Genomic DNA, 26348 nt, shown 5'->3' on the forward strand with positions numbered 1-26348 from the left:
CATAGTCTTCAAGTCCCCTGGTCTACTCTCCTCAAGGCCATCTAGAATGGCCTTCACCCAAGGCAAATTTACATTTGCATTAAAACACCCATATTTGCATTAAAAATCTATAGAATGCTTACCAGTCTGCTGATAAAAAATTCTATGGAACTGAAAAGGAGAGCTCTTTAGCACACTGAAATTTAAAAATATGCACTCCAAATTCAAAACAAACTTTACGTTTTTTATTAAATGCCAACATTGTAAAAAATGTTTGTTTTGTTGACCTAAGAACTGCAAATAAGAAATCATGTCATACATATAAAAAATTACTTTATTTCCCACGTACTGTCTAGTTGGAAAAAAAATTGTGACAGCAAAAAAGAAAATTGATCACAGGAGCTCTTTATTCATGAAGTATAAATCATTCTTATCCAAAAATCTCTTGTTTCTCAGTATGCTAAAGCACTACTTTCTTGAAGGTTCAGTTCAGTTCAGTCTCTCAGTCATGTCCAACTTTGCGACCCCATGAATCGCAGCACGCCAGGCCTCCCTGTCCATCACCAGCTCCCGGAGTTCACTCAGACTCATGTCCATCGAGTCAGTGATGCCATCCAGCCATCTCATCCTCTGTCGTCCCCTTCTCCTCCTGCCCCCAATCCCTCCCAGCATCAGAGTCTTTTCCAATGAGTCAACTCTTCGCATGAGGTGGCCAAAGTACTGGAGTTTCAGCTTTAGCATCATTCCTTCCAAAGAAATCCCAGGGCTGATCTTCAGAATGGACTGGTTGGATCTTCTTGAAGGTAACACATCTTAAATCAGAATATTTATTTAGTATGTATTTTAGAATTCAAGCCACTATGTAAACATGATGTAATTAGTTTGCATAATAGCCTAATAATGACAAGAGGGTAGCCTCATTACTGTGGAAACATATAAATATCTCTGTCACAGCTTACATCACATAGTGCTATTATTAGGCATTTTTCTTGTTTGCCTTTGTAACTTCAGTTCACTCGGTGATAATAATTAACATGTACTGTACTCAGTATTCCAAGCCCTTAAAAACTCAAGACTATTTAACATTCAGGGCAGTACCAGAGTCAGATAATATTACCCTGCCCCAATAAAGCTCAGAAAGATTAAAGATCACCTGCCTAAGTTCATGTAGCCAATAAGTAGCAGAGTTTGGATTTGAACTCAGGGCTTTCAGCTACAAAGTCTACCTTCATCAGTTCAGTTCAGTTCAGTGGCTCAGTCGTGTCCAACTCTTTGTGACCCCATGAACCACAGCACGCCAGGCCTCCCTGTCCATCACCAACTCCTGGAGTCCACCCAAACCCATGCCCATTGAGCTGGTGATGCCATCCAACCATCTCATCCTCTGTCGTCCCCTTCTCCTCCTGCCCTCAATCTTTCACAGCATCAGGGTCTTTTCAAATGAGTCAGCTCTTCGCATCAGGTGGCCAAAGTATTGGAGTTTCAGCTTCAACATCAGTCCTTCCAAGAATATTCAGGACTGATCTCCTTTAGGATGGACTGGTTGGATCTCCTTGCAGTCCAGGGGACTCTCAAGAGTCTTCTCCAACACCACAGTTCAAAGGCATCAATTCTTCAGCACTCAGCTTTCTTCACAGTCCAACTCTCACATCCATACATGACCACTGGAAAAACCATAGCCTTGACTAGACGGACCTTTGTTGACAAAGTAATGTCTCTGCTTTTCAATATGCTGTCTGGGTTGGTCATAACTTTCCTTCCAAGGAGTAAGCATCTTTTAATACCTTCATAACCTTGCCAAATTATACCAAATGCATTAGCCCATTGTGGATCCCCAATTATTTGTGGAATGAAAAGAAAACTGAAATTATTCTTTAACCAGTGTCTATAGGATGTGTACTACTGTTATGGACCAGGGTTTTTTGCCTCCTTAATCAACAGAAATTGATCAGAGACCAGACAAGAATGTCAGACAAAGCTTTCCTGGGACCCCTGCTGCAGTAGAAGGGAGCAAGAATATGCAACAGGTTCCCTTGCTAGCTCTCCCATTCAGGAGGAGCAAGCTGGAGTGAGAACAGGGGTGTGTCCAGAGGTTTGGCTGGAGGGGTGGCTTAGGTAGTTTGCTTCTTTGGTAGTACTGAGTACAGGGGGCATGCACAATACCCTGCTTTTGCTCCCAACACCCAGATTTTGCTCCTGGTCTTGAGAAGTAGCAGTTGGGTTGTTTGATCTTTTTGTGTCCTGCCCCAACTGCACAGTGCACACAGTTATTTTCAGTCCCTTGTAGTTTCTTTGTATTTTGTTGCTCAAGGAGCCATTTGTCCAGTTGCAAGGGCTGCAGCAAAGGGTCCCAGGTCCCACCCTGTCTCTCCTACCACAGGGCATTCAAAGATTATTCATTATATAAACATTTATTAAGATTATTATATATAACTGTTTCACTTTGCTGTACAGCAGAACCTAATACTATGCTGCTGCTGCTAAGTCACTTCAGTCGTGTCCGACTCTGTGCGACCCTGTAGATGGCAGCCCACCAGGCTCCCCTGTCCCTGGGATTCTCCAGGCAAGAACACGGGAGTGGGTTGCCATTTCCTTCTCCAATGCATGAAAATGAAAAGTGAAAGTGAAGTTGCTCAGTCATGTCTGACTCTTAGCGACCCCATGGATTGCAGCCTACCAGGCTCCTCCGTCCATGGGATTTTCCAGGCAAGAGTAATACTAATACTATAAATATATACAAATCAACCATACCCCAATAAAAATTAATTTTAAAAAATTTATATGAAATGCAAATCAAAAACCACTAATACCACTTCACACCCACTAGAATGACTAAAATTAAGAGAGACAATGTGTATCGGCATAGATGTAGAAAAATTAGAACACTAATACGCTGTTGCTAGGAATGGAAAATGGTGTAGCCATTTTGAAAAACAGCCTGACAGTTTCTTAAAGTGTGAAAACACAAATTTAATGTATGACCCAGCAATTGTACTTCTAAGGGAATTAAAAACATATATCCACATAAAAACTTACACGTAAATGTCATAGCAGCATGACTCATTATAGCCAAATGTTGAGAACAGTCCAAATGTCTATCAGTTGATTAACAGATAAACAAAATATGGCATGTGTGTGTGTGTTAATTGCTCAGTCCTGTCCAACTCTTTGTGATCCCATGAACTGTAGTTCTCCAGGCACATCTGTTCATAGAATTCTTCAGGCAAGAACACTGGAGTTGGTAGCTATACTCATTTCCAGGGGATCTTCCCAACCCAGGGATCAAACCCAGGTCTCTTGCATTGCAGGAAGATTCTTTATTGTCTTAGCCACTAGGGAAGCCCTATACATATGTGTATATATATATCCATCCATGCAATGGAATCTTATTCAGCCATAAAAAGGAGTGAAGTTCTGATGCATGCTATAACATAGCTTAACCCTGAAAATGTTATACTAAGTGAAAGAAGACAAACACAAAAGGCCATATATTATTTGGTTCCATTTATATTTTGTGGCCAGAATAGGAAAGTCCATAGAGATACAAAATAGATTAGTAGTTGCCAGGGCCTTGAGAGAGGGAGGGAAAGAAAGAGACTGCTTACTTGGTTTGGGGTTTCTTTTTGAGGGTGATGGAAGTATTTTACAAGTAAAGAGTGGTGATGGTTACATAATTATACTAAAAGGCACTGAATTGGATACTTTATGAGTTAATTAGTAATAGTATATAAATAGATTACATCTCACTACATCTGTTGTTTTAAAAAGACTGTCTCCTAAGTGCAAAGATAAGGAAAACAACTAACTTTCTTTTGGAGCTTACTCTTTAACTGGGAGAGATGATTGTAAGTGAATCATTTTAATGCAGTGTAATAAATGTGAAAACAGGCTCTGGGAACATAGGATAGAATAAATAACTACCTGTGGGAAGCATATGAGCTGGATTATGAAGGATGAGATCAAAAGAAACTGGAGCCACACACCCACGGGCACCATGATAGTTCCAAGGCCAACCATAAGAGTCAAAAAGTGCGTGATGCCCAATCCCTGGAATTCCCCAGACCTTCCCCAAAATAGCTGGAAGACTCCTCCCACTCATTAGCTTATAAAATTACCCAGGCCTATAAAAACTGACAGTCCCATACCCTGGTGCCTCTCTTGCCTTCCAAGATGGCCCCCATCTTGTTAATAAAGTGTGTTTCCTTCACTTAAAAAAATAATAATAAAGAAATGGGTCCTGGTTCAGGCAGAGAAACACTGAAAGCATGTGCCAAAGCCTAGTGATAGGAACAGACATCCTGACAATGGGAATTCCGTGCAAATGTGAGCGTGTGATGAGAAGTGAGTCAAAGTAGAGGAAGCCTGAAACTTTGGCACTGATCAGATGGAGGGGGGCCCATGCATGCCCTGCCAGGAAGTTGGACTTTATCCTAGAAGTAGTGTAGTGTCATCAGAGCCTCTTGAGCAGATGAATAGCATGATCAGATTTGTTTTCTAAAGATACTCCTCATGGCAGTGTGGGAAATGAACAGGAGGGAGAAGAGACAGAGGTTCTTGGAGGCAATGGTAATTGGGGAATGGATTACTTCTGCCTCCCTCCCATCCAGTTTGAGTCTGTGGTAAAGGGATTTTCTGTCTCCATCCTGAGGGCTTCCTCCCCCAACCCCTGGAGGGTGAGTTGTTAATCTGAATTTTTTTCAGCCTGAGAACTTGGGACACAGTTCAGGGCTAGTGCTTCCCAGAGGTGTGCTTCTCTTGGGCCGTGTCTCCACCGGAAGCGAGCCCTGTAACCTTCTCTGCTGCTCACTTTGGGGTGAGAAGTAGGAAGTCCCATTATGGCCTTGAGTTTGGCTGGTTTCTTTCATACACCTTTTTACCAAATTTTCCTGGGGTGCTTTCAGGCACTTACAGGTCTATTAATAAAGCCAGTTCCTTTTTATTCACAAGGCTATTAGCAAATGGAAGTCCCCTTTGTCAGGGACTCCCAGCTGGAGTCTGGGGTACTGAACTCCACCCTGAACTCCTAACAGTGATAGTGGTAACCGAGAAAGAAAAACTGCAGACATTTCACAGGTAATATCATCACAGTGAGGCCTGGGAGGAACTCGGCAGCAGGTGCAGGAGAAGCAGAAGGAATTGAAGTGGGCATGTAAAGGAGATTCCATAACTAGGGGCATGCAAGTAGGTAAGGGCAGGACAAATGGAAGCCACAGGAAGTGATCCAGTTTAGTCTAAAACTGAAGAGTCCATAGCAGAGGTGTCTGTGTGTGTGCTCAGTCGCGTCTGACTTTTTATGACTCCACAGACTATAGCCCACCAGGCTCCTCTGTCCATGGGATTCTCCAGGCAGGAATACTGAAATGGGTTGCCATTTCCTCCCTCAGGGGATCTCAAACCCATGTCTTCCCGGGTCTCCTGCAATTGGCAGGCAGATTCTTTACCACTGTGCCACCTGGGAAGCCCCATAACAGAGGATTTCATGTTAATTTGATAAACAGGGAAGAGCCAAGGACTGTGATGGTGGGAAGTGAGCAGGTCTGCAGACAGGGTGAAGACCCACTCAGCCCCTCCGGAGTCTGAGGCACCTCTGAACAGCTCAGCTGATGTCTTTGAGGCATTTCATTGGTTTCTTCTATGCCCACAGAGAAAACGTGTTGTGCCTAGGTTCTGCTCACTGCCAAAATTTTAATTAGTACATGGGAATGGACGTTGTGCGAAATTTGAAAAAGTCATTTCTTTTTTAGGAGAATTTAAATTCATTTCTTCAGTCAGATGATTGCCACTCTACTTTTCTCACTCAATATCGCCTGGCTTGTTTATAAGTGTTAGTGAACTGGCTGTTTAGTTCCAGTTCCAATCGTCAATCATCCACTGTTCTGGAGACCAGCAAGATATCATGGTCGCCCACTTGTAAACTATGGTTTTGTTCACTCTTTGGGGAGCAGGAGAGGACAGGCATGAGGCGGTGCTGCTTTCTCCCAGAGCTGCCCTTTGATCAAAGTCCATTAAACCCGACACCAGGGCTTTTGTTGGTGGCGTGTGCTGCACTGGAATGGCACCAGGCTTTGAAGTGCTTTATTGTTTTTTTGTATGAGTTTTACCAGATTTGCTTTTCCTTTCCTTCAGTTCTAATAACTAACTTTTAATCCTGTCATCATGGCAGGGGATTTGTCTCTAAAGAGCAGTTGTTTACCATGGTGCAAAATGGAACAAACATCTTAGGTCCCTGAACCTTTCAAATAAACACACACATTTCGCCACCTTAAGCATTTTGCAGGTTTTGTTCCCAGCGCTTCTCACCAAAAGCAATATTTTTTCTTTTGCTTTTCAAAAACAATATTGAACAAAAGGCAGGAACATAATAACTCAGTGTCAGCTTTATAACTGAGGAGAGGAATATGTTCTTCTCTTTCCTACACTTCTTATTACACGGGCATGTTGACTTAACTATATTTTCCCCAAAGCCTTGTGATAAAAATTACCATAAGCTTAGACTACTCTTCCTATTTAGAAACATGTACTTTTAAGTTCCTTTTTATCATATTTTAAAAGGGTCACCTAATATAGTTATTTCTTTATAAGAACAGTCATGATGAGTTAAAGCATTTGTCAGTAATTTGTTCCTATACTGTCTCTTCTGAATGCTAGAATGTAGTTATAAAAGACAAAAGACTTCTTAGCTCAATCTTGCTATTAAGTAACAGAGTTTTCCTAAGTCATAAAAGTATTGTCTTTCTGTGTTCCTGATATCTTTACCACTGAGAAATGCTGATAACATTAACAAAGTTGGTAATTTTTCAATCATAAATCTGCCACAAGAGTCTGGGTGCTGAGTATATAACTGTCAGTATGGCTGTTGTAACTTGGGGCTTCTAGTTTGTTTTGGTGAGCCTGATAAAGTTTGTCCCTCTAAGGAGTCATGTCATTTATTGATAAATTTAATTTTTTTTAGAAAACATGCTTATGTGGGGAACATTTTGTTTGCAATCATTTCTTATCCCCTTTTATTCAGATGCTTTAATCAGTAGATCTACCATTCACTTTATGAAAATTAATAGAAAAAGGACAAAAGAAAGGTAATTATATCATCATCTTACTAAAATGCAAGACTTTTGCATTCACGTTTAATATTTGAGTCTACAAATCTTGTTGAAGGTCATTTCCTTCTTGTTAACCAGACATGTCCCAAGTGCTTGCCGGGATCTCCATGAGAAAGCTGATGATGATAGACCCTTGTCTCAGAACATCACGGAGGGTGTGTTTTGTTTTAAGCTGACCTATGTGACATTACGCCTTTGAGTCCTGCCAGCACAGCAGTGTCTCCTATCACTCCCCAGTCATTATGATTCATGTGCTTTTTTCTCACCTCATCAGTGATTTCTCTTTTTTTTTTGACTGTGTGAGACTCTCGTGTCATTTGCTCTCTTACTATTCAGAGTCCAGTTAGAGGGACAGATAAATGAGCGCAGTGATGTGTCATGCCTGCACAGAAGTCACTCCATTTGGTATTCTTTAATATTCAGCTTTTCTTTAATACATAATTTTATTTTTTTATGTTTGGCTATTCTGTGTCTTCATTGCTCCACCGGATTTTCTCTAGCTACCATAAGCGGGGGCTACTCTCTAGCTGAGGCGCGCAGGCTTCTCATTGAAGTGGCTTCTCACGTTGCGGAGCATGGGCTCTAGGGTATATGGGCTTCCGTGGGTGCAGCACATGGGCTCAATAGTTGCCACGCCCGGGCTCTAGAGCACAGACTCAGTAGTTGTGGTGCACAAGCTCAATTGCTTTGCGGCAGATGGGATCTTCCTGGATCAGGGATCGAACCTGTGTCTCCTGCATTGACAGGTGGATTCTTTACCACTGAGCCAGCCACCAGGGAAGCCCTGGTATTATCCATTTTTTTAAGTATTGAGAGATGTTAGAGAGATTCTCATTAAGAATTTAAGAGAACTTATATATTTGTTTCCACTTAAAAGCGTTTGTTCACCACTCAAATGTACGTTCACAAATGAACCCTCAATCTCTCTTTCCAACAGAAAATTAAGAAATAGATGGAACTAATCAAACTGCACGTGCATTTTCTAATCCAGTGGCTCTTAACTTTTCTCTTGAATCTCTTTGAGACCATAGAGAAAGTAAAGAACTGCTCTCCAAAAATGCACATACAGTACAGACAACATTTTATGGACAATTTCAGGGGTTTCTCAGGCTCACTGAAGGTCATCCGAGGTCTTGTGAGAGGCCCGTGGATCTTAAGTCTTAACTCATGTTCAGTAAACCTTCAACCCTTCACCTTCTGATGCATGTAATTATCGTCAGGATGTGTCCAGGAGATCTTCTCACCTGTTTCTCTGTCAGTTATAGCCACTTATTTTCAGAGAAACCACACCAGCCAGCTTCATGCCTGATTGTTCAAAGCCTTCAATCTGAAAGCATAACTGATAATATGCACCAGGTTTCTAATTGATTATCTCAGACGAAGTCTTGATTATTCCTGTTAAAGCTTGTACTTCTGCCAGCCCTGTGGCCAGGGCACTACCTTGGACCTTCAGTCCACTAGCTGAAACCACAATCATCATTGTCCAATTTAGCCATCACAGCATTAAAGTCTTGTCCTGTCCTTCTTCTAAAATTATACCCCAAATGTATCCTTTGGTTCCCAAAATTATATAAAATGATTCTCTTTCCACCCACAACTCCTTTTCTGGATTTCATGTTCTCCAGTCTCTTTATTATTACCCAAGCAGCAGTGGTTTCAAAATAGCCCCTCTGCTGACTTCTCGCAGGCACTGTAAGTTAACCCTCCTCCAGGCGGAGATACACAATCAGTTTCCTTTTGCTGTCAGTTACTGCTAACCTTTACTCTGAACCTGCTTCTGATTCATGAGACTTTCTCAAATGCTAGTTTCCAAAACTCTAGTGACTGCTTACATAGTAAAAGCAGTTCTTTTAAAACAGCTTAAAGAGATCACATCAAGGAAGCCTAATGTGCTGCAGTGCATAGGGTTGCAAACAGTCAGACAGGACATAGCAACTGAACAACAAAGATATCAACTGTAAAAGCTGATATTTCAAGGCTCTGAGAATACTTTTTTTTTTACATTGAATTTTATTTTTATTTATTTATTTATTTTTTACTTTACAATATTATATTGGTTTGCCATACATCAACATGAATCTGCCACGGGTGTACACGTGTTCCCCATCCTGAACCCCCCTCCCACCTCCCTCCCCATACCATCCCTCTGGGTCGTCCCAGTGCACCAGCCCCAAGCATCCTGTATCCTGCATCGAACCTGGACTGGCGATTCATTTCTTATATGATATTATACATGTTTCAATGCCATTCTCCCAAATCATCCCACCCTCTCCCTCTCCCACAGAGTCCAAAAGACTGTTCTATACATCTGCGTCTCTTTTGCTGTCTCGCATACAGGGTTATCGTTACCATCTTTCTAAATTCCATATGTATGTGTTAGCATACTGTATTGGTGTTTTTCTTTCTGGCTTACTTCACTCTATATAATAGGCTCCAGTTTCATCAATTCATTAGAACTGATTCAAATGTATTCTTTTTAATGGCTGAGTAATACTCCATTGTGTATATGTACCATAGCTTTCTTATCCATTCGTCTGCTGATGGACATCTAGGTTGCTTCCATGTCCTGGCTATTATAAACAGTGCTGTGATGAACATTGGGGTACATGTGTCTCTTTCAATTCTGGTTTCCTCTGTGTGTAAGACCAGCAGTGGGATTTCTGGGTCATATGGCAGTTCTATTTCCAGTTTTTTAAGGAATCTCCACACTGTTCTCCATAGTGGCTGTACTAGTTTGCATTGCCACCAACAGTGTAAGAGGGTTCCCTTTTCTTCACACCCTCTCCAGCATTTATTGCTGGTAGAATTTTTGGATTCTACAAATTCTTCTGGATTACAGCCATTCTGACTGGCGTGAAATGGTACCTCATTGTGTTTTGTTTTGTTTTTTTAAACTTTACAATATTGTATTAGTTTTGCCAAATATCGAAATGAATCCACCACAGGTATACCTGTGTTCCCTGTCCTGAACCCTCCTCCCTCCTCCCTCCCCATACCCTCCCTGTGGGTCGTCCCAGTGCACCAGCCCCAAGCATCCTGTATCGTGCATCGAACCTGGACTGGCAACTCCTTTCATACGTGATATTATACATGTTTCAATGCCATTCTCCCAAATCTTCCCACCCTCTCCCTCTCCCACAGAGTCCATAAGACTGATCTATACATCAGTGTCTCTTTTGCTGTCTCGTACACAGGGTTATTGTTACCATCTTTCTAAATTCCATATATATGTGTTAGTATACTGTATTGGTGTTTTTCTTTCTGGCTTACTTCACTCTGTATAATAGGTTCCAGTTTCATCCACCTCATTAGAACTGATTCAAATGTATTCTTTTTAATGGCTGAGTAATACTGCATTGTGTATCTGTACCACTGCTTTCTTATCCATTCATCTGCTGATGGGCATCTAGGTTGCTTCCATGTCCTAGCTATTATAAACAGTGCTGCGATGAACATTGGGGTACACGTATCTCTTTCCCTTCTGGTTTCCTCAGTGTGTATGCCCAGCAGTGGGATTGCTGGATCATAAGGCAGTTCTATTTCCAGTTTTTTAAGGAATCTCCACACTGTTCTCCATAGTGGCTGTACTAGTTTGCATTCCCACCAACAGTGTAAGAGAGTTCCCTTTTCTCCACACCCTCTCCAGCATTTATTGCTTGTAGACTTTTGGATCGCAGCCATTCTGACTGGCGTGAAATGGTACCTCATAGTGGTTTTGATTTGCATTTCTCTGATAATGAGTGATGTTGAGCATCTTTTCATGTGTTTGTCAGCCATCTGTATGTCTTCTTTGGAGAAATGTCTATTTAGTTCTTTGGCCCATTTTTTGATTGGGTCATTTATTTTTCTGGAATTGAGCTGCAGGAGTTGCTTGTATATTTTTGAGATTAATTCTTTGTCAGTTGCTTCATTTGCTATTATTTTCTCCCATTCTGAAGGCTGCCTTTTCACCTTGCTTATAGTTTCCTTTGTTGTGCAGAAGCTTTTAAGTTTAATTAGGTCCCATTTGTTTATTTTTGCTTTTATTTCCATTACTCTGGGAGGTGGGTCATAGAGGATCCTGTTGTGATTTATGTCGGAGAGTGTTTCGCCTATGTTCTCCTCTAGAAGTTTTATAGTTTCTGGTCTTACGTTGAGATCTTTAATCCATTTTGAGTTTATTTTTGTGTATGGTGTTAGAAAGTGTTCTAGTTTCATTCTTTTACAAGTGGTTGACCAGTTTTCCCAGCACCACTTGTTAAAGAGATTCTTTCCTCCATTGTATATTCTTGCCTCTTTTGTCAAAGATAAGGTGTCCATATGTGCGTGGATTTATCTCTGGGCTTTCTATTTTGTTCCATTGATCTATATTTCTGTCTTTGTGCCAGTACCATACTGTCTTGATGACTGTGGCTTTATAGTAGAGCCTGAAGTCAGGCAGGTTGATTCCTCCAGTTCCATTCTTCTTTCTCAAGATTGCTTTGGTTATTCGAGGTTTTTTGTATTTCCATACAAATTGTGAAATTATTTGTTCTAGCTCTGTGAAAAATACTGTTGGTAGCTTGATAGGGATTGCATTAAATCTATAGATTGCTTTGGGTAGTATACTCATTTTCAGTATATTGATTCTTCCAATCCATGAACATGGTATATTTCTCCATCTATTAGTGTCCTCTTTGATTTCTTTCACCAGTGTTTTATAGTTTTCTATATATAGGTCTTTAGTTTCTTTAGGTAGATATATTGCTAAGTATTTTATTCTTTTCATCGCAATGGTGAATGGAATTGTTTCCTTAATTTCTCTTTTTATTTTCTCATTATTAGTGTATAGGAATGCAGGGGATTTCTGTGTGTTGATTTTATATCCTGCAACTTTACTATATTCATTAATTAGCTCTAGTAATTTTCTGGTGGAGTCTTTAGTGTTTTCTATGTAGAAGATCATGTCATCTACTTCTTCTTTTCCAGTTTGGATTCCTTTTATTTCTTTTTCTGCTCTGATTGCTGTGGCCAAAACTTCCAAAACTATGTTGAATAGTAGTGGTGAAAGTGGGCACCCTTGTCTTATTCCTGATTTTAGGGGAAATGCTTTCAATTTGTCACCATTGAGGACAATGTTTGCTGTGGGTTTATCATATGTAGCTTTTATTATGTTGAGGTATGTTCCTCCTATTCCTGCTTTCTGGAGAGTTTTTATCATAAATGGATGTTAAATTTTGTCAAAGGCTTTCTCTGCATCTATTGAGATAATCATATGGCTTTTATTTTTCAATTTGTTAATGTGATGTATTACATTGATTGATTTGCAGATATTGAAGAATCCTTGCATCCTTGGGGTAAAGCCCACTTGGTCATGGTGTATGATGTTTTTAATGTGTCGTTGGATTCTGATTGCTAGAATTTTGTTAAGGATTTTTGCATCTATGTTCATCAGTGATATTGGGCCTGTAGTTTTTTTTTTTTTTGTGGGATCTTTGTCAGGTTTTGGTATTAGGGTGATGGTGGCCTCATAGAATGAGTTTGGAAGTTTACCTTCCTCTGCAATTTTCTGGAAGAGTTTGAGTAGGATAGGTGTTAGCTCTTCTCTAAATTTTTGGTAGAATTCAGCTGTGAAGCCGTCTGGACCGGGGCTTTTGTTTGCTGGAAGATTTCTGATTACAGTTTCAATTTCCATGCTTGTGATGGGTCTGTAAAGATTTTCTATTTCTTCCTGGTTCAGTTTTGGAAAGTTGTACTTTTCTAAGAATTTGTCCATTTCTTCCACGTTGTCCATTTTCTTGGCATATAATTGTTGATAGTAGTCTCTTATGATCCTTTGTATTCTGTGTTGTCTGTTGTGATCGCTCCATTTTATTTCTAATTTTATTGATTTGATTTTTCTCCCTTTGTTTCTTGATGAGTCTGGCTAATGGTTTGTCAATTTTATTTATCCTTTCAAAGAACCAGCTGTTGGCTTTGTTGATTTTTGCTATGGTCTCTTTTGTTTCTTTTGCATTTATTTCTGCCCTAATTTTTAAGATTTCTTTCCTTCTACTAACCCTGGGGTTCTTCATTTCTTCCTTTTCTAGTTGCTTTAGGTGCAGAGTTAGGTCATTTATTTGACTTTTTTCTTGTTTCTTGAGGTATGCCTGTATTGCTATGAACTTTCCCCTTGGCCCTGCTTTTACAGTTTCCCACACCTTTTGGGTTGTTGTGTTTTCATTTTCATTCATTTCAATGCAAATTTTGATTTCTTTTTTGATTTCTTCTGTGATTTGTTGGTTATTCAGCAGTGTGTTGTTCAGCCTCCATATGTTGAAATTTTTAATAGTTTTTCTCCTGTAATTGAGATCTAATCTTACTGCATTGTGGTCAGAAAAGATGCTTGGAATGATTTCAATTTTTTTGAATTTACCAAGGCTAGATTTATGGCCCAGGATATGATCTATCCTGGAGAAGTTTCCGTGTGCACTTGAGAAAAAGGTGAAATTCATTGTTTTGGGGTGAAATGTCCTATAGATATCAATTAGGTCTAACTGGTCTATTGTATCATTTAAAGTTTGTGTTTCCTTGTTAATTTTCTGTTTAGTTGATCTATCCATAGGTGTGAGTGGGGTATTAAAGTCTCCCACTATTATTGTGTTATTGTTAATTTCCCCTTTCATACTTGTTAGCATTTGTCTTACATATTGCGGTGCTCCTATGTTGGGTGCATATATATTTATGTTATATCTTCTTGGATTGATCCTTTGATCATTATGTAGTGTCCTTCTTTGTCTCTTTTCACAGCCTTTGTTTTAAAGTCTATTTTATCTGATATGAGTATTGCTACTCCTGCTTTCTTTTGGCCTCTATTTGCATGGAATATCTTTTTCCAGCCCTTCACTTTCAGTCTGTATGTGTCCCCTGTTTTGAGCTGGGTCTCTTGTAGACAACATATATAGAGGTCTTATTTTTGTATCCATTGTGCCAGTCTTTGTCTTTGGTTGGGGCATTCAACCCATTTACATTTAAGGTAATTATTGATAAGTATGATCCCGTTGCCATTTACTTTATTGTTTTGGGTTTGAGTTTATACACCCTTTTCGTGTTTCCTGTCTAGAGAATATCCTTTAGCATTTGTTGGAGAGCTGGTTTGGTGGTGCTGAATTGTCTCAGCTTTTGCTTGTCTGTAAAGTTTTTGATTTCTCCTTCATATTTGAATGAGATCCTTTCTGGGTACAGTAATCTGGGCTGTAGGTTATTTTCTTTCATCACTTTAAGTATGTCTTGCCATTCCCTCCTGGCTTGAAGAGTTTCTATTGAAAGATCAGCTGTTATCCTTATGAGAATCCCCTTGTGTGTTATTTGTTTTTCCCTTGCTGCTTTTAATATTTGTTCTTTGTGTTTGATCTTTATTAATTTAATTAATATGTGTCTTGGGGTGTTTCACCTTGGGTTTATCCTGTTTGGGACTCTCTGGGTTTCTTGGACTTGGGTGATTATTTCCTTCCCCATTTTAGGGAAGTTTTCAACTATTATCTTCTCAAGTATTTTCTCATGGTCTTTCTTTTTGTCATCTTTTTTGGGACTCCTATGATTCGAATGTTGGGGCGTTTAACACTGTCCTGGAGGTCTCTGAGATTGTCCTCATTTCTTTTAATTTGTTTTTCTTTTTTTCTCTGATTTATTTATTTCTAGCATTCTATCTTCTATTTCACTAATCCTATCTTCTGCCTCCATTATTCTACTATTTGTTCCCTCCAGAGTGTTTTTGATCTCATTTATTGCATTATGCGTTATATATTATATATTGACTTTATATATTGACATTATATATTGACTCTTTTTTATTTCTTCTAGGTCTTTGTTAAACCTCTCTTGCATCTTCTCAATCCTTGTCTCCAGGCTATTTATCTGTGATTCCATTTTGATTTCAAGGTTTTGGATCATTATCACTATCATTATTTGGAATTCTTTATCAGGTAGATTCCCTATCTCTTCCTCTTTTGTTTGGTTTGGTGGGCATTAATCCCATTCCTTTACCTGCTGGGTATTCCTCTGTCTCTTCATCTTGTTTATATTGCTGAGTTTGGGGTGGCCTTTCTGTATTCTGGCAGTTTGTGGAGTTCTCTTTATTGTGGAGTTTCCTCGCTGTGGGTGGGGTTGTACTGGTGGCTTGTCAAGGTTTCTTGGTTAGGGAAGCTTGTGTCTGTGTTCTGGTGGGTGGAGCTGGATTTCTTCTCTCTGGAGTGCAATGAAGTGTCCAGTAATGTGTTATGAGATGTCAGTGGGTTTGGAGTAACTTTGGGCAGCCTGTATATTGAAGCTCAGGGCTGTGTTCCTGTGTTGCTGGAGAATTTGTGTGGTATGTCTTGCTCTGGAACTTGTTGGCCCTTGGGTGGTGCTTGGTTTCAGTGTAAATATGGAGGCGTTTGATGAGCTCCTGTTGATTAATGTTCCCTGGAGTCAGTTCTCTGGTATTCTCAGGATTTGGATTTAAGCCTCCTGCTTCTGGTTTTCAGTCTTATTTTTACAGTAGTCTCAAGACTTCTCCTTCTATACAGCACCGTTGATAAAACATCTAGGTTAAAGATGAAAAGCTTCTCCACAGTGAGGGACACCCAGAGAGATTCACAGAGTTACATGGAGAAGAGGGAGGAGGGAGTTAGAGGTGACCTGAATGAGATGAGGTGGAATCAAAAGAGGAGAGAGCAAGCTAGCCAGTTATCACTTCCTTATGTGCACTCCACAGTCTGGACCGCTCAGAGATGTTCACAGAGTTATACAGAGAAGAGAAGAGGGAGGAAGGAGACAGAGGTGGCCAGGAGGATAAAAGGGGGGAATCAAAAGAAGAGAGACAGATCCAGCCAGTAATCAGTTCCTTAAGTGTTCTCCACCATCTGGAGCACACAGAGATTCACAGAGTTGGGTAGAGAAGAGAAGGGGGAAGGAGGAGACAGAGGCCACCTGGTGGAGAAAAAGGAGAGTCCAAAGGGGGAGAGAGCAGTCAAGCCAGTAATCTCACTCCCAAGTAAAAATGGGTACTGAATATTGGGTTCTTAAAGGTACAAAATTGATAACAAATAACAAAAAGCAAAGATTAAAAATCTAGAGTAGAGGTTGGATTTTCAAAAATACAATATTAAAGAAAAAAGTCACAAAAATTATAAATATATATATATGAAGTTTGCTTTAAAAAACAGGGTCTTTTTTTTTGCAAAGTAATAGTAGGTTATAAAAATGAAAATTAAAAGAGTAATAGAGGACTTAAAATTTTTTTATAAGTACCAGTCCAGGTTCAATGCACGATGCTGGATGCTTGGGGCTGGTGCACTGGGACGACCCAGAGGGATGGTATGGGGAGGGAGGAGGGAGGAGGGTTCAGGATGGGGAACACATGTATAATTTTTTTAAATTAAAATTGAAAATAAATAAATAAATAAATTAAAAAAAATTTTTTTTAAATGATTGTAAAAATATATCTAGGACTTTCTTTGGTGGTGTTGTGGGCAAGGTGGGGTCAGTTCTTTTTTGGATAGTTCCTTGGTCCAGCTTATATTTCTCAAGATCTATAGGCCCCTTCCTATGCAGTCGGTACTAACTACAGGGTTTTAATCTATTGCACCTGTCACTTCCAAGGCGGTTTCCTCTGTTTTAGCTTCTTCTATTTGCTGATCTCTTCAGTGTCTGATTCCCGCCTTGACACAAGGGGGGTGGTGGTGGACACTTTTTTTTTTTTTTTTAGGCTCACTTGTTCAGTCGCACTGTGGGGAGGGAGGGACACTGCAAACAAATAACACTGGCGTGTGCTCACAGTATCTCAGTCACACTGGGCCTGCCCCCGTCATGGCGCTTGTGCCCTCCCTGCCCACACTGCTCAGGCTCTAGGTTGCTCCGCCGGGAACCGTCTGAGGCCAGCCCTGGGCTGCATGCACCTCCCAGGTCTAAGCTGCTCAGGTCCAGGCACTTGGGTAGTCCTCAGAGATGCAGACTCGGTTGGGCCTGTGTTTTGTGCCCTTCTCAGGTCCGAGCAGCTCAGGTGATAAGGTGTTTGGCGAGCATGGTCGCTGTGACTTATCACCTCCCCAGTCCCTGCCACTCGGTTTTCTGGGTGTACAACCGGTGCACCTTCGCAGGCAGATGTCCAGAACCACAAGAAGTCTTAGTTAGCAAAGAAGCCTGCTTGCAGGTTGGTAGATAATGTCTCTCTGGGGCTCTGATTGCCCCTTTCTGGCTCTGGCTGCCTGTCACCAGAGGGGGATGGTCTGCAGCTGGCTAGTTCTGTTCAGTCCTTAGTTCTGTGCGCAGGCCTGGTGATGTCTTAGGTTAGGGCTTTGCGCGTGGTAGCTATCCTGCAGTCTGGTTTGCTAGCCCAAGTTAGTTCGCTCAGATTGCCCTCGGGCATTCAGGCCTGGTCCTTATTCTAAGCAATGCAGCCCACACCTCCCTGTCCAGCCTCCACTTGCTAGTGGCAGGTGCAGGTGTCTGCGCTGCTTCTCCACTGGGGGAGTTACCATTGGGCACATAATCTGTGGGTTTTAGTTATTTATTTTTCCTCCCTGTTATGTTGCCCTCTGTGCTTCCAAGGCTCGCCACAGAATCGGCAGTGAGAGTGTTTCCTGGTGTTTGGAAACTTCTCTCTTTTTAAGACTCCCTTCCCAGGACGGAGCTCTGTCCCTACCTCTTTTGTCTCTTTTTTTGTCTTTTATATTTTTTCCTACCTCCTTTTGAAGACAATGGGCTGCTTTTCTGGGTCCCTGATGTCCTCTGCCGGCATTCAGAAGTTGTTTTGTGGAATTTACTCAGCGTTTAAATGTTCTTTTGATGAATTTGTGGGGGAGAAAGTGGTCTCCCCATCCTATTCCTCCACCATCTTACGACCGCCTCTGAGAATACTTTTTAATGAAAGATTTCTTACGTTTTTGTTTTGTATTGTTCTTTTATAAACAAATCTGAAATAATCTTTTGTTTTATCTTTTGGTGGGGAGCTTAAAATGTTTTAGACAACTGGAATCAAATTCTTTGAAATGTAGAAGGAGACAAAAGATGCTGGTGTTATTAAACATTATTCAATGGAGATGACAGTGCCCTGCTTTGATTATTTTATCTTTTGTAGTCTTTGTTTTTGACATTTTATTCATTTATTTAGCTATTTTATTTGTTCCTCTTTTAAGATGTAAGAGAAGAACCAGTTGAGGGAGTGGGGTAAGACAGTAAATTGAAAACAAACACATTAACTGGAAGACTCCTTAATCAGTGGTGAAATCCTTAGCACCCTGTTCTTGATCACTTCACTTCTGATCAACTTCCAGGTCACTGGTTAGCTAGTGCTGTATCCTCCAGGCAGGAGATTGGAGGACTCCTTTCTGGATAAACTGACTGGACCAAGAAAAGGCTGTGGAGCCTGAAAGGAATCCCCGGACTAGCAGTCACCAATGACCTTTAGTGAGGTCCCCCACTTGGAGCTTACATTGGCATTTTAATGTCTTATTTTTAAATGTGAATAGACAAGCCAGGACATGGAAGCAACCTAGATGTCCATCAGCAGACGAATGGATAAGAAAGCTGTGGTACATATACACAATGGAATATTACTCAGCCATTAAAAAGAATGCATTTGAATCAATTCTAATGAGGTGGATGAAACAGGAGCCTATTATACAGAGTGAAGTAAGTCAGAAAGAAAAACACCAATACAGTGTACTAACGCATATATATGCAATTTAGAAAGATGGTAATGATGACCCGATATGCGAGACAGCAAAAGAGACACAGACGTATAGAACAGTCTTTTGGACTCAGTGGGAAAATGCAAGGGTGGGATGATTTGCGAGAATAGCATTGAAACATGTATATTATCATATGTGAAGCAAATTGTCAGTCCAGGCTCAATGCATGAGACAGGGTGCTCAGGGCTGGTGCACTGGGATGACCCTGAGGGATGGGATGGGGAGGAAGGTGGGAGGGGGGTTCAGGATGGGAAACACATGTACAACCCATGGCTGATTCATGTCAATGTATGGCAAAACCACTTCAATATTGTAAAGTAATTAGCCTCCTATCACTTCATGGCAAACAGATGGGGAAACACTGGCTGACTTTATTTTGGGGGGCTCCAGAATCACTGCAGATGGTGATTGCAGCCATGAAATTAAAAGACACTTACTCCTTGGAAGGAAAGTTATGACCAACCTAGACAGCATATTAAAAAGCAGAGACATTACTTTGTAAACAAATGTCTGTCTAGTCAAGGCTATGGTTTTTCCATTAGTCATGTATGGATGTGAGAGTTGGAGTATAAAGAAAGCTGAGCACCAAAGAATTGATGCTTTTGAAACTGTGGTGTTGGAGAAGACTCTTGAGAGTCCCTTGGACAGCAAGCAGATTCAACCAGTCCATCCTAAAGGAGATCAGTCCCAGGTGTTCATTGGAAGGACTGATGTTGAAGCTGAAACTCCAATATTTTGGCTACCTGATGCAAAGAGCTGATTTATTGGAAAAGACCCTAAAATTGGGAAAAATTGAAGGCAGGAGGAGAAGGGGATGACAGAGGATGAGATAGTTGGATGGCATCACTGACTCAATGGGCATGGGTTTGGGTGAACTCTGGGAGTTGGTGATGGACAGGGAGGCCTGACGTGCTGCAGTTCATGGGGTCGCAAAGAGTCGGACATGACTAAACTGAACTGAACTAAAATAAATTAATTAATTTATTAAAAAAAAAAAAACAACTCTGTTGGGAACATGTCAATCCCAAACTGACACACTGCTATATTTAAAATGGGTAACCAGCAAGGACCTACTGTATAGCACAGGGAACTCTGTTCAGTGTTAAGTGGCAGCTTGCATGAGAGGGGATTTGAGGGAGAATGGATACATGTATATGTATTTCTGAATCCTTTTGCTTTCAACCTGAACCTATCACAACATTGTTGATCAGCTATACTCCAATATGAAATAAAAAGTTTAAAAAAAACTGTGAAAAGACAGTGAAGGTCACCAGGTTTGGAAGAAATCCTCTCATGGGCAAAGCAGAAACCAAATTATGTGAGGACTAGTATGTAAAACAAAAAAAGGATAGAAAAGAAGCAGAAACATTGTAATGAGCTGAAGAAAACTCAATGTGCCAGCAAATCTGGAAAACTCAGCAGTGGCCACAGGATTGGAAAAGGTCAGTTTTCATTCCAATCCCAAAGAAAGGCAATGCCACAGAATGCTCAAACTACTGCACAATTGAACTCATCTCACATGCTAGCAAAGTAATGCTCAAAATTCTCCAAGCCAGGCTTCAACAGAGGAGCCTGGTGGGCTATAGTCTGTGGAGTCATAAAAAGTCAGATGCGACTGAGCACACACACAGACACCTCTGCTATGGACTCTTCAGTTTTAGACTAAACTGGATCACTTCCTGTGGCTTCCATTTGTCCTGCCCTTACCTACTTGCATGCCTCTAGTTATGGAATCTCCTTTACATGCCCGCTTCAATTCCTTCTGCTTCTCCTGCACCTGCTGCCGAGTTCCTCCCAGGCCTCACTGTGATGATATTACCTGTGAAATGTCTGCCGTTTTTCTTTCTCGGTTACCACTATCACTGTTAGGAGTTCAGGGTGGAGTTCAGTACCCCAGACTCCAGCTGGGAGTCCCTGACAAAGGGGACTTCCATTTGGTAATAGCCTTGTGAATAAAAAGGAACTGGCTTTATTAATAGACCTGTAAGTGCCTGAAAGCACCCCAGGAAAATTTGGTAAACAGGTGTATGAAAGAAACCAGCCAAAACCCAAGGCCATAATGGGACTTCCTACTTCTCACCCCGAAGTGAGCAGCAGAGAAGGTTACAGGGCTCGCTTCCGGTGGAGACACGGTCCAAGGGAAGCACACCTCTGGGAAGCACAAGCCCTGAACTGTGTCCCAAGTTCTCAGGCTGAAAAAAATTCAGATTAGCAACTCACCCTCCAGGGGTTGGGACTGAGTGACTGAACTGAACTAAACTGAAGAAAACAAAAAACCTTCCATTCATGTTCACAAGAAGTAAAAGTATTGCACCCACAAAACAGGAATAAGGAAAGGGAATAATCAAAGAACAAGGAAAAGCTCTTAGAAAGTGAACCTATAATATCAGAAAATAATAATCTGACAAGGACTAAAAGGAAGATAATGAGGAAATCATACAGAAAGTAGAACAACAGAGGTAGGAAAAAAATGTGAGAAAAAGCAAAGAAAATCAAATGATCAGTTCAGAAGATTTTCCCTAATAGAAATTCCAGAAATAAAAAACAGAGGGAAAAAAGTATAAGAAAATCTCCCAGATCTGATTAAAAATATCTGAAGGACATGGGTTTTTCTGGGTGCTTGGGATCATGAGTAGAAACCAAAACACAGGAGCCACTGATCCCCTGGCTTTTCCACCCTCTTACTGTTCCTACTGTTTCCTTCCCTGGCATCTCTTCCTCCTCATTCCACTCTCAACATCCCTCTGCTTTCCATCCATGACTTCTTACCTCCTCCTCCCTCTGTTCGTGACATCCAGGCCTCTGACTGGAACCACCTCTGCTGGTCACTGGTTCCCACACAGGCATCCAGATGTTTCTTTCCCTTCAACTGTGGACCTGCTTCCTGGAATTCACCACCCTGGCACCCACCAGTCCTCATACATATCTAAAAGTAAACTTCTATTTCCTTATCTCTTCTCTTTTTGCCTTCTATTCTAAGATAATGAGACAATAATAAGCCCATTTATCTTCCTATATTCTCTGTTATGATAATTCAAAATGTCATCCATACAGTGTCAGAAGTCAGAAACTTAGGAGTCTGAGGAGCACTCTAGTCCCTTCCATCTTCCGCACCCCTCCCGTTCAGTCAGTAGCCCATGTGTCCTGATTTCCCAGGCAGCCCTCCTATTCCATCGTTCTTCTGTGTGAGGTCATTGGACATTTGAGAAGGAAATCTGTGGTGTGGAAAAGCTGAACAAAATAAACTAGTACAAAAATTGATCCTGGAGATAACTTTAAAAAACTAATTTGTATCTTCAGATTTGAGATGATACTGCACATACAAATAAAATCAAAATACTATGAAAAAGGAACAAGAAGGAAATTTTACATGTTAAAAATATGACTGCCAAACTAATTTTATGGAAGCATTGAAAGATAAAATAGCTAAACCCGTTTAGAGGGTAAAAAGACACAAAGAAGGAAAATATGAAAGTAAAAGATGACGTAAATGTCCAGGTCCAACATTCTGCTAACAGGAATTCCAGAAAAGCAGAAGTGAGAAAACGAAGAGGGAGAAACTATCAAAAAAGAATAGAAATGTCCAAGAACTAGAGATGATCAATACTATACAAAATTAATAGGGTATCCTAGGTGCTGAGCAGAAATCATATAGATACAGATGACACAGATAGAGTATATAGACTTAGATCATTGTGAAATTTTAGAATACCAGGGATGAAAAGAAGGTTCCAAAAGCCTCTATAAAATGAAGAAAGAGTTTGCAACTACAAAGGAACATTGTCAGTATCATCAGATGTTGGAAGAAATCAAGCAATTTCTTTAAAGATTTTTGAGAATTGTTTGCCCAGCAAAACTACTAAGAGTTAGGGCAAAATCAGGTCATTTTGAGACATGTACAAGGACTCAGAAAGTTAACCTCTCTTGTAAAATCATTGTTGTTTAACTAGAAATAGCTGGTAGAATTTGTTCACATTTGCTGAATATTTGCCAATATTTTCAAAGTTCAAGGAGTTCTCTGCAGTGCTGTTGTATGAAATAGAACATTCTCTTTAAATGTATAACTATATTTGTTTCTTTGTTACCTTTTTAACACCAAACTCCATGAGTCTGATAATCTCCTTGCTTTCCTCCACGCTTTTCTTAGAATTTCTCTTGTGCGTGGTTTTAAAAATCTTGTCTCATGGTTGATTTCATTCTTTATATTTTTGTCTACATTCTGTAACTTCCACAACTTACTAGATAACTTTGTAATAGTATGCTGCTGCTAAGTCGCTTCAGTCGTGTCCGACTCTGTGCGACCCCACAGACGGCAGCCCACCAGGCTCCGCCGTCCCTGGGGTTCTCTAGGCAAGAACACTGGAGTGGGTTGCCATTTCCTTCTCCAATGCATGAAAGTGAAAAGTGAAAGTGAAGTCGCTCAGTCGTGTCTGACTCTTCACGACCCCATGGACTGCAGCCCACCAGGCTCCTCCGTCCATGGGATTTTCCAGGCAAGAGTACTGGAGGGGGGTGCCATTGCAATAGTATATGAGTATATAAATAGTAGTCATACAAAATCAAAGTTGTATGTTACTGAGGAGGACTTTTTTCCTAAAATATATGTTTTAATTATTCCAATATAGGAACAACATAAGTATTCTTTCTTCTCTTCCTACCTTTTTTCCTTTTTTAGAAATTAAAATACTTGTGATTATGTACATTATTATAAAGTTTGCCATCGTAACTATTTTAAGTGTATAATTCAGTGACGTGTATTATATTAATGGTGTTGTACAACTGACACCACTATTTTCAAACCCCATACAGAGACTCCATAACCATTTAGCAATAACTCCATTTTTCCCTTTCTCACAGCTCCCAGTAACCACTATTCCTTCTGTCTTGATTAATTTGCTAAATCTTTCTTATTCAGCACTACTAAAGAATACAGATAAGATTTATTATGTAAACTTTCTCTTTGCAACATTTGCATGTCACTATAGTATCTGTAATCTATTGTGGCATAACAATTTACCCCAAAACTTAGTGCCTTGAAACCACAATAGCTGTGTATTTTTTCTCATGGTTTCTGTGGATAAAGAATCCAGCCTGGGTGCAATGGAGATGACATGTCTGCTGCCTGAGAAGTGGGGCCTTTGCTGATCGATCCCAAGACTGGGAGCTGGAATCTGAAAGCTTCTTCACTCACATGTCTGACAGCTGATGCTGACCGTCACTGGGGGGCCCATGTGCGGCTGAAGAGTTGAATGCCCGTACGTGGTTTCTCCAGTGTGGCCTGGGCTTCCCCACAACACGGTGGCTGTGTCCCAAAGGCTAGTGTCCCTCCCGAAAGATAAGGAGAAGGGGAGAGTGCCAGAAGCCCTATCAGCCTCAATGACGGAGCCTCAGAAGTCACACAGCGATGCTTTCATGGCATTCTGCTGACTGACACCGTTACAAAGGTCCACCCAGGTTCTAGGGAAAGGAACACAGACCCCACCTCTAAATGTAGGTGTGTCAGTGTGACATTGAGAGACAAGTGTGTTAAACGGGATAAGAATTGGCCATTTTTGTGCAGTCTGCCACAGCGTGTGTCCACCATGTACCCAGTTCAGGCCTTAGCAGGACTTCTCTAAAATTAACTCCTTTAATTTACCTTAACTGCTGGCTAATCAGCTGTGGAAATGGCTGTTATCCTTTCTCTTAATTAGGAGGTTGAAATTTACATGTTGAAAAGAAGATGGAAAACATGAGATCATGAAGTTGCTGCTTTTAGAAAAGAGAAATCTGTTTCTTAGGAACAAGATAATTATTAAACTATCTCTATTAAAGAAACTGTTCTAATTCATATCTTTACTGCTATTTGAAAATATTCCTTAGTCAGGAAACTATTTTAATATGAAAAATATATTGTTTATGAACATTGTGTTTATAGTTTGGGCATGAAAACATTTTTCAAGTCTTTATTGACCTGAAATATTTAAACACACAATTGCTTCCTTTCCCTGACATACATCTAGAGGCCAAAGTACATTTTTATTATATGACTTCTATAGCCAAGTGCGGAGAAGGCAATGGCACTCCACTCCAGTACTCTTGCCTGGAAAATCCCATGGTTGGAGGAGCCTGGAAGGCTGCAGTCCATGGGGTCGCTGAGGGTCGGACATGACTGAGCAACTTCACTTTCACTTTCATGCATTGGAGAAGGAAATGGCAACCCACTCCAGTGTTCTTGCCTGGAGAATCCCAGGGATGGGGAAGCCTGGTGGGCTGCCGTCTATGGGGTCACACAGAGTCAGACACGACTGAAGTGACTTAGCAATAGCAATAGCCAAGTGACCTAACTTCTCTAATGCTTTAGTGTTGTCATTTGAAATTTGGGAAGAGTAATACTACCTGCCTCACAGAGCTAGCATGAAGATTAAATGAGTTGATATACATAAAATGCTTCACACGTTGTAAGTGCTAAAAAAAAAGTTAGACACAAAGTATATGGAGACAATAGTGGTATTCTACATGTATGTATATATGAAGAGTCATCGCAGGGTTGAATTCATTTCCAATAGGGTATTCAAAAGATAGAGGAATATGGTTAATGACAAGTTTGTTAAGCTATTTCATTTAGGAAGAACACACTCAATAGCCTCTTAATTTAATAACTTTGTTTTTTCCTAGTTTGAAAAAGAAAAACAGCGTGATATTCGATCATTCTTTTTACCAAACGCTAAGAAAAGACAGTTGGAGACCTCCTGTGATGAATCAAGGGTATCCCAGGAGAAAAATACTATAGTGCCAGCAGACCCTGTAAAAACAGCCACCAGAGGTGATGAAAGTGATCTTGAACCTGAAGCTAAAAAACTGAAATCGGTCGCCATCGATGACCCTTGCAGGCCCCCTGAGGAGCAGCCATGCCGGCCTGGGCAGGCCGAAGCTCTGCTCACGTTCGGGATCTGCAAGGCCAAGGCCCAGGCCACTACCCCAGCCTTTTGTGGTGAGGGCTGGCAGTGTGCTTTCTGCACCTACATCAATAACTCGGTGTTACCTTACTGTGAAATGTGTGAGAATCCACGGGGCGGCGCTGGTGAGTACATGGAGGGCGACCTTGAGGCGGGTAGCAGTGGTGTCTTCAGATAACCTGTGTGTTTAGAGACAACTGCTGTCATCAGAGATCCATGACTGGGTTCCAACTTCAGTGTTTAAGCTGGAGGAAGAGCTTCCACAGTGAAGACTGTGAATTTATCCCCTTGTGGAATGTGAAAAGCTCCCAGTTCTGTCAAGAATATATATCCCCTGGCGTCTGTGACATGGCATTAATTTGGCACAAATGGACATTTCTGATTAATGCCAGCAGGACGTGTATTCAGTGGGCAGGAATAGAAGCTCTGTTGCTATGGCAGCAAATATGCCTTATAGCCATAGACCTGCTGTTTTCTTTCCTCTGTAGAATATACTTGTTTTTAAAGAAATTGTAGATTATTTTGTTTAAATAGCAGAATGAATCCAGTGTAGCTTCTTCGCCTACTGAAATATTTATTGTGCCATGTTTCTCCCATGAAAAATCATAAAAATTCCTCTCTTGATCTTCTTTTAAAAACCAAATCTCACGTCTGTTTTATGA

The 26348-nt window shown here is 40.7% G+C and overlaps 1 protein-coding gene across 5 annotated transcripts in view; it reads left to right on the plus strand.

Annotated features, from left to right (window-relative positions):
• ZRANB3 (zinc finger RANBP2-type containing 3) overlaps positions 1–26348 on the plus strand; it is a 305162-nt gene that overhangs the window by 245766 nt on the left and 33048 nt on the right. For all 5 annotated transcript variants that reach the window (XM_070768553.1, XM_070768566.1, XM_070768548.1 and 2 more), the window contains one exon: positions 25406–25811. In XM_070768553.1, the coding sequence (XP_070624654.1) occupies positions 25406–25811 (406 nt within the window). The remainder of the gene's footprint in view (positions 1–25405; positions 25812–26348) is intronic.

This window comes from Bos indicus, chromosome 2 (genome assembly GCF_029378745.1).
Source record: "Bos indicus isolate NIAB-ARS_2022 breed Sahiwal x Tharparkar chromosome 2, NIAB-ARS_B.indTharparkar_mat_pri_1.0, whole genome shotgun sequence".
NCBI classification, from domain to species: domain Eukaryota; kingdom Metazoa; phylum Chordata; class Mammalia; order Artiodactyla; family Bovidae; genus Bos; species Bos indicus.